The sequence below is a fragment of the Poecilia reticulata genome, linkage group LG8 (genome assembly GCF_000633615.1).
Source record: "Poecilia reticulata strain Guanapo linkage group LG8, Guppy_female_1.0+MT, whole genome shotgun sequence".
Taxonomy (NCBI): domain Eukaryota; kingdom Metazoa; phylum Chordata; class Actinopteri; order Cyprinodontiformes; family Poeciliidae; genus Poecilia; species Poecilia reticulata.
In genome coordinates this window covers 9816281-9824436 of record NC_024338.1, presented here as the reverse complement: position 1 = coordinate 9824436, position 8156 = coordinate 9816281, and the positions used below count along the sequence as shown (strand labels likewise).

General features: G+C 40.9%; 1 protein-coding gene across 3 annotated transcripts in view; it reads right to left on the bottom strand.

The window, feature by feature from the left end:
- The window catches only part of prkcbb (protein kinase C, beta b), a 94326-nt gene that overhangs the window by 14386 nt on the left and 71784 nt on the right, over positions 1-8156 (bottom strand). The window contains exons 13-17 of one of the 3 annotated variants that reach the window (XM_008415735.2): positions 7733-7871; positions 7471-7551; positions 6960-7067; positions 4851-4991; positions 251-1427 (exon numbers count right to left, since the gene is read on the bottom strand). In XM_008415735.2, coding sequence (XP_008413957.1) covers positions 1242-1427; positions 4851-4991; positions 6960-7067; positions 7471-7551; positions 7733-7871 — 655 coding nt within the window. In that variant the 3' untranslated portion in view covers positions 251-1241. Of the gene's footprint in view, positions 1-250; positions 1428-1449; positions 4668-4850; positions 4992-6959; positions 7068-7470; positions 7552-7732; positions 7872-8156 lie in introns of those variants that run through there. The other 2 variants (XM_017306275.1, XM_008415737.2) reach the window with 2 other exon arrangements.

Below are 8156 nucleotides of genomic sequence, written 5' to 3'. Positions count from 1 at the left end.
CATTTGATTGTCAGTTAAATTATTTGTGTGTGGTATAATCGTTTTAAACTGTTTAAATTGACATTTCACAAGCAATTTAACCGTCCAATTATTTTTCCGTCCTTGCTTTGGTTATGCGCTGATAATTATTAAAACACAAATCTTTGTTCACATTGCAATAAACACAAGCTAACAGTGATTCTGAAAAACTTGGGGTGAATCAGATTTCCATGCTTCATCTATAAAAGTTTTTACTGTGTCATGCATATCCTTATAATACATTGGTTAATACACTGATGGCATACTTCTTTTTTTGTTTTTGATTGCTGTAGCAAAAACCAGACAGCAAAAGCATAAAGAATATACCTGCAGTATCTTGCAAAGTCCCAGTAACAACTAAGAAGGTAAAGGTATTTTATTAGGAACCAACCAAAACTATAGAGTGTACGTCCACAGCTGGAAAAAGTGAAAAGTGAATATTTTTTTGAAATGAAATCTCTAGTCACACTTTTGGCTTTGAGATTTCTGCCAATTTTTCCACCAAAACAGCCGAAGTTCTTTCAGAGCATCTGTGTATCAACTTTCAACTTTTAAATTTCGATCCCTTCTTCCACATGTTGGCTTTCGATCCTACATGACTTGTGGGAAACTTTAAAGGTGACTTCTGTGTTATTTATTTATTTATTTTTCATTTTCCAAACGGGTTTCTTCTTACCCTACTCAATGAAAAGCTGACCTGTCAATCGGACTCCCTCACATAAGCTGTGAATTCCTGCAGCTCCTCCAGAGTCACCATTAGTTTGCTCTCTTTGCCTGGCCCGCTTCGCTGGACAGCTGTGTCTCGGCAGATTTTATTTACAGATATAATAGGATTTAAAGCAAATGCATGTCACACATTTCAGATTTCTATTAAGAAAAAATGTTATTTAATGATCATTTCCCTCGTATATCATATATTTATCGTCTAGAAACCAAGACATAATACATTTAAAATTTGTTTAACATGAAAAAGGTTTACCAATTCTTTTGCAAGACACTGCAGTTATTCTAACTATGCTTTTTGTACTTCCAGAGCGCTACAGTTCATGCAGTTATGTTTTGAACCTCAGATTGGGGTCAACATAAAATGTGGAAGTCTGAACAACAAATCTGTGCTCGAAGCGTCTCCGTGTCCATTGATAGCCTGGGTATTTGTGAGTGTGTGTGTGTGTGCCGTGGAGTTTTCTGCGTGCGAGTCCGTGTTCCGGTGCGTGGAGCTGAAATCAAGCCTGCTCGGCAGTGTCGGCAGTGGCGGCGGTAGCAGCGCTCGCTGGGAACTCCGGGTTGATAAAGGAGAATCCCTGGAACTCGTCCTGGTCCAAGTTCTGAATCACCTCCTCGTCAGGGGGGGTCAGCACCGGCGGGTGGCGCGTGAAAAAGCGGTCAAAGTTCTCGGCCTCCCGTCCGCACTGTCAAGGAGGGCGAGAGAGGGGATGGATTGGGAAGAGGAGGAGCGGGGATGGACAGGAATGGATGGAGCGGGTGAGGGTAGAAGGAGAGGAAAAACAAAAAGAAAAGGGGATGGAACCAAGGTGTGAGATGAACATCACTTGGAAGTGGTTTCAAATATCAGAACAAGCAAAGTAACTGCGGCACGCTCGATTTTGTTTCCCTCCCCCGAGCGGGAGACAACAACTGAAACGCACCTCACTTTTGCTTTCCTTTTTCAAATATTTGAAGCGTATTCTCAAATTTCAAACAGAAAAAAAACGTCTCAAACATCCTGGAGCAGTGCACTACAATAAACTGGCAACCCTGAGCGTGTGATGCAAAGTTAAAACAATTTTGTGTCCAAAACACTACATAGTCTTGTTTTATTACTGCGGGAGCTAGAATTGTTTTTCTATTTACACATGAACAGCCTCAGAGCTACTAGATAATTATTTGAATAATTGTGGGTTAATTGCAGGTTAATTAGATGTTGCAGCTGTTGAGACCTGCTGAGATAAACTAAATCAGCTCAGATGCAAACGGCCACTTTATCCAACTTAAACTCCAACAATTTTTTTGTTTTTCTTGGCTTCATAAATAATAATTTGTAACTGAATAAATTAACATTCGTGACCTCCTTTCAGCGAGAATTTCAGATTTTACAATTCTCTCCCTTCTTGGCGAAGCAGTTTTGGGAGAAAAAGTTACGACCAGTGCACACATAAAAAGGGAAGCTTACCCCTGAGAAGGGTTTCCCTTTATGTGCATCCAACAAGTCGCTAGCTCTAAAACCTAGTTTTCCCCATGAAAGTGCTTCACAGGGACTTGCTTCCTCCCATCTCCATCGTTACGCAAAGCTTTAATTAACACACCAATGATCCTGTATTCTCTGACAACGTCGCCCAGAGGACAACTGGAAAGTTATTAAATCCAACTCCGGATGAAATTTAACTGACTGCTGTGAGATTTGGGCCAATTTACAAACTGAGAATCAAAATTGGAATGGAAGTTTAGAAGTATCTGAATGAATTAACGGTGCCAAGGTGCAAGGATGGGCTTCCAAAGTCGCTAAAAATCACCATCACACGCTGCTGTCTGAAACAAATTCGCTCTCGCCTAAACGCCCTACACTGTTGTTGACATAACAGTGTTTTAAAACTAGCATTTTCAAGTTACAAACAGCGTACTGCAGGCCTGCTACTTGAGCAAGTAGCCAGACTAGCTAACGAGCTAAACATACAACAGTTTTGTTAAACTAGCTTGTTATGATCTGTAGTTTCTCTGTAAGAAGAGCAGCAAAAATAATTAAACTGAAAAGTAATTTAGCAAGTGTTTACTCCATCTAATATTAAAAAAAATCTTTTTTTTCCACTAGTTTATTTGACAGGGATGAGTGTCATATGCTGTAGCATTTGCTAATTTGTAATGTTAGCAAACATCGTAGTATAACTACAAAATATCATCATTCTAGCAGCTGTGTGAATAACCATTGCTGCTCTTTGAATACAGTAGCTCATGGTATTTATAATTTGTGTCAGAACAATATGATAGAAACTTTTTAAATCCTTGATATACTTTGGTACCGTTAACTAATCCACACCTGATTGAGACTTTGTAGTGACGAACAAGCTAAGGCGCGCAGCAGAGTTACTTTAGATTAAAATGCTTCTAAAAGAGAAAAATCTATCAGGCTAGTTTGTGTTTTTTAAGCAAACGGGTCTCTAATCCACACTACATCTGGTCAGATGTTTCTGGAAAAATATTTGACACGGTTTCAAGTAGCTACTTTTTTTTTTTTCTAGTGCACTCCATGACAGGTTTAAATTTGAGACTGAACCCCAGAGCATGCAAATAAAACAGAAAAATACCCAGACAACTTTGAAACACTGAGAGGACAAATAAAATGTGCAGATGAGATGAAGCTGATGGGTCTATGCGTGGCAGATGTGAACAGACAGAGAGGCGATGGAGGAGAAATGAGCTGACAATCGATCGCTGAGAGGACAGATGAATGGAGACGGTCGCACAGCGATGCCTTCAAATGAAACTTCAGAGTGATGGCGTGAACATGTTTATGTGCTGGGTAAATGCATGAAACAGCCGTTCAACCGGTCTGTTTTCTCGGTGTGCGAGTCCTTCACACGTTCACAAGTTAACGTGCCTTCGCATCAAGCAGATTCTCCAAAGGCATCAACAGCATTTTAAAACCAAAAACAGTTTTTGATCAACATCAAATATCCCTAATAAACAACATGTTAGGGCAGGTTATTTTGTGTTTTTTGTTTTTTTTAGCAAAATAAAGTAATTCACTTTATCAAAAATAACACAAATCAAAAACAAACTTCCCTCACTGAAATAGGCCGCCGTAAAAGGATCAAAGAACCTCTGCCGAAAGTGTCCAGAAAAGACTAACGCTGTTTGTTCTTATTAATAGAAAAGATAAAAAGAGAAGAGGAGTGTGAGACGAGGCAAAGGCCTGGGAGACGATAGGTTCTGAAAGACGAGATCCAACAGAAAGAGGAGACAGATACAGACAGAAAAGAGATCAGACAGCTTCTGTCTGCACTCGCACTACAGGAATTTACTCCAGATCCGCCTGTGTTGCAACAGCCAGGTCCTCGGGATGACCTCTACTTCAAAAAAAAACAAACAACCCCACATGCACACGCATGCATGCTTACACGCAGCCGCATTAGTGATCAAGCACACAGTCCACCGAAAAAATAAAACATAAAAAAAAACCCTGCAGGCAGAGAAAGATGCATAAAAAGCTCAACTCAGAGAAATTAAAAAAAGAAACTCTTAAGCAGCAGAAGGGCCCAAGGCTGTGAGAGTGTCTGTATGTATTGTGTGTGTGTGTGCGTGTGTGTGTGTGAGCATTAGGTGACATCATTCTGACTACAGTTATGATCAAACCCATCTTGTCAGAGAAAGAGGGAAAAAAGAATAAGAAGAAACACACAAACAGAGTTATTTTGAAGACTTTTCTTTTTTTTTTGCAGAAACTTTAAGGACGTGCACCTACTCCCTTGAGGTTTACTCCAAGGCGAAAAACAAAAACCCCCTCTGAGCTCATGCAGAGCACATCTGCACTGCAAACTGCAAAGCACCGATCTTGTGCATGCATGGTACTGCCACGGCGGTGTTATCATCACCACCGTCATTATACCTATCCCAGCCACACATCCTTCAGCAGCCCCCACTATGTTCAGACTTACCTGTGCACAATGTGCCACATAGGAGAGACAGAGTGTAAAGTTACAGGCAGCAACAGATAAAGACGCGATGTGAGAGTAAAGGAAGACAAGAGGAGAGATCCAGCATGAGGAGCGTTTTGCTCTCTGCTTTAGCTGATAAGTGTCTTTTGCACGTCTCGTGTTTGATCTGCGCGACAGACTTACAGCTCTTGGTTTGAACGGCGGCTGCACTTCCTTGTTCTCCAGCTTCTCCCAGTCCATGTAGCGGAAGAAGCTGTGCTCTCGGATGTCCCGCTCGCCCTCCGGACCGCAGCCCAGTCGTTTGGCCGGATGCTTCGTCATCAGCTGCACAGAAACGGACAAGAGAGAGAGACGTAGGTTTGGTTTGATGCGCCACCTTTTCTCTGCCGGCACTCCGGCCTGGTGGATCGATGACCTTTTTCCTCTCCGTCTCATTGTTCCGTCGCCATCTCCTTCCACCGAATCAATTATTTATGAACTGTAATTCATCTGCAGTTGTTCGTGTTGTACAAAGAACACGTCTGTCAACGGTGGTGCTGCTTTACTTTCGCTGTCCCATTTGTGCTTAAGCTGCTGCGCGAACAATGTTAGCGTCACCTATATCCGATGTTAATGTCACAGCGCATGAAGACGTGCGACACGATCCGCGGCAGAGTCATCCCGGGCCGTTGTGAAACACGCAACAAAAGAAGTCAGCACTTTCAACTTGTAAGTTGCTCTCTCAACTGTTTATCTCACACGTTTAAAAAGGACAATTAAAGTAGAGGAGATAATAATTGAAGTAATTTATTAAATCTATGATCAAAGCAGTAGTAAAATAGAGATGTAGCACTAAAGTTTGTAAAACGTTTAAACTTTTTACAAACTGCACTGCAAAAATTGAGAGACATCAACAGAGATTTAAAGGGATGTCAATCTACGGGAATGTTTGGTTTTATTTTTAAAAATTAGAAGAAATGTAAAACCTAACATGTCTGACAGCTTATTTTAATTAAAATGTTGCACGTCAGGTAACATTTTTGTCCTTTTAAGGATCTTTGAAATTATACTGGTAGTCCTGCAGTTAAGGTGTTTCACATGTCGATCCGTTTTACGCAGTGCCACCTTATAATTCACAGTACACATGATTTTCAACAAAAATAATCATCCATACTGACCGTAAATATTTCATTTATAGTTCTTAAAGGAAAAAAAAAAAAATCTGGTAAAGTCAGGATCAACAGAACTGGCCACTGTTTCTGGCCGACATAACGTCTGCCTCCGCATTCGCTCTCTGTGCGCATACCTGAAAGTCGGCTCTACTTTTTCTCTAATGGAAATTACTTGTAGTGTTTAAAAAACCAGGGCTCATCCAGTCAAATGCACAGACACAAAATGACTTAACCCAGGCAGCGCCGGCAGGGAGCAGAGGAATCCGGGCGGGGGTGGACACGGGCGAGCTTTCACGCTCCACCGAAGACTCACTGTCGTAGCGCTACAACACTGTAATCATAACTAATACATAACATACAGCCTGTGTGTCACTGACAGGCTGTGAGTGTGTGTGTGTGTGTGCATCTAAGAGGCCACTGTTTCCATTAATTTGCTGATGAATGACTTTGCCTTTAAATTTAGGAGGAGGGAGTGTGACAAGTATCGGGCCAGAATAAGTGCAGTTCAGCGTAGTTTGATTTTTAAAAAAAGGCTTAAATAAAAACATACGACTTCTTTTGAATCAGTGACGCCTATTTCATGCGAGCTAAGGTTTAATATTTGAATATCTTTTTGGGTTTTTGTTAAGCTTTCTTGGAGCTAGAACATGAGCGAAGCTGCTGTAGAGAGACAACATGATCGGAATAAAAAGGACCGAACATATGTTACCATCCATCCATCAGCCGGTACGGTGTACTGTGTGTGTGTGTGTGCGCGTGTGTGTGTGTGCAGTCTGCTGTGGTCAGTGAAGCTTAGAGGCAGCAGATGAGACAGAGGTTTAATAGAGAGGGCCGACTCCATTTGTTGTAGTAATCAGCCTAACCCCCACCTCCCCACACACACATCGACACACACCAGTCCAACGCAGCTGGGAGTTGTCAGAGAGTTGTTTTGGTAAAGGCTGAGCAAACCACACACACTTAAGCTATTTGATCACAGTAGTTGATGTGTGCATCAGTTATGAAGGACATTTGAATGTTTTCTGTTCTTCTGTTTTTCCCCCCTTACTCCCTTTTCTTTCTAAATTAACTGAAGACCCCCCTGTTACTCTGTGTGCGTTTGATAGAGCAGGTTTGCGCGTGTGTGTGTGTGAATACTCACTCCTTTACATATGGCGACAGCTTCCTTAGACATTGATTTGGGATAGGAGACGTGATGCTCCATTATGGATTGAAACAACTCGTCCTCATCCTCACCATCGAATGGAGGCTGCAGAAGAGAGGGAAGAGGTGAGGAGGAAAAGAAGAAATGTAACACAGGACAGACAGAGGGTTTGCTAAATACAATAATTATTTTTTTAAATGTTTTACTTTTTTTTCTCAAAAACTGAACAAATTCAATCAGTTTAAAAGTTAAGGTTTTTCAGTGTAATGCCATGCATCCCTTTATCTGAGTTTCATACGTATAAATACACACATGATGCTAGTAATAATGGAGGGTTAAAGACCTTCAATTATGAAATATTTTAATACCTTAAAGCTAATTCATAAAATCAATTTTTCAGGCAGGTAGCAGCAGCCTTTGTAGAGAAAATAAATAATGCTGAAAATGTAATAGATTTTTCTTTTCAATATAAACAAACATTCTAGTTTTCATAAAGCTGCAGACCAACCTGTCCAGCCAACATTTCGTAAAGCAATACTCCAAACGCCCACCAGTCCACAGATTTCCCATAAGGCTGATAGGCAATAATCTGAAATTAAACAAGAACAGCTGTAACAATCAACAACACTGAGCAAATAGCCAGGTTTTAAAACAAACATGCTCTTCAATTTTGACCAAATTGTTTGAATTTGAGTTTTCCTGATGAATGAATCTTGCGGTGAGCGCCACACGCACGCACACACACACGCACACACACACGGACTGAGTACCTCAGGAGCGATGTAGTCTGGTGTTCCACAGAAAGTCTTGGTTGTGATTCCGTCAAGCATATTTTCTTTACACATACCAAAGTCTGCGATTTTAATGTGGCCTTCGCAGTCCAGCATTACATTATCCAGCTTCAGATCCCTACATCGGTAAAGAAATTGAATTTTGTTACCGTCTGCAGTTTTCTGTTAGCTGCAGCTGATCTGATCTAGTAAATATGTGATTCGTACTTTTCAGAACTATGTCATGAACGTCATACAAGTTTAGAGTAGTTCAACTCTCAAAGGCTGCTCGTCAGTTTTTTTAAGTACAGTGGTGTGAAAAAGTGTTTGCCCCCTTCCTCATTCCCTGTTTTTTTGCATGTTTGTCACACTTAAGTGTTTCGGAACATCAAACCAATTTAAACAATAGTCAAGAACAACACAA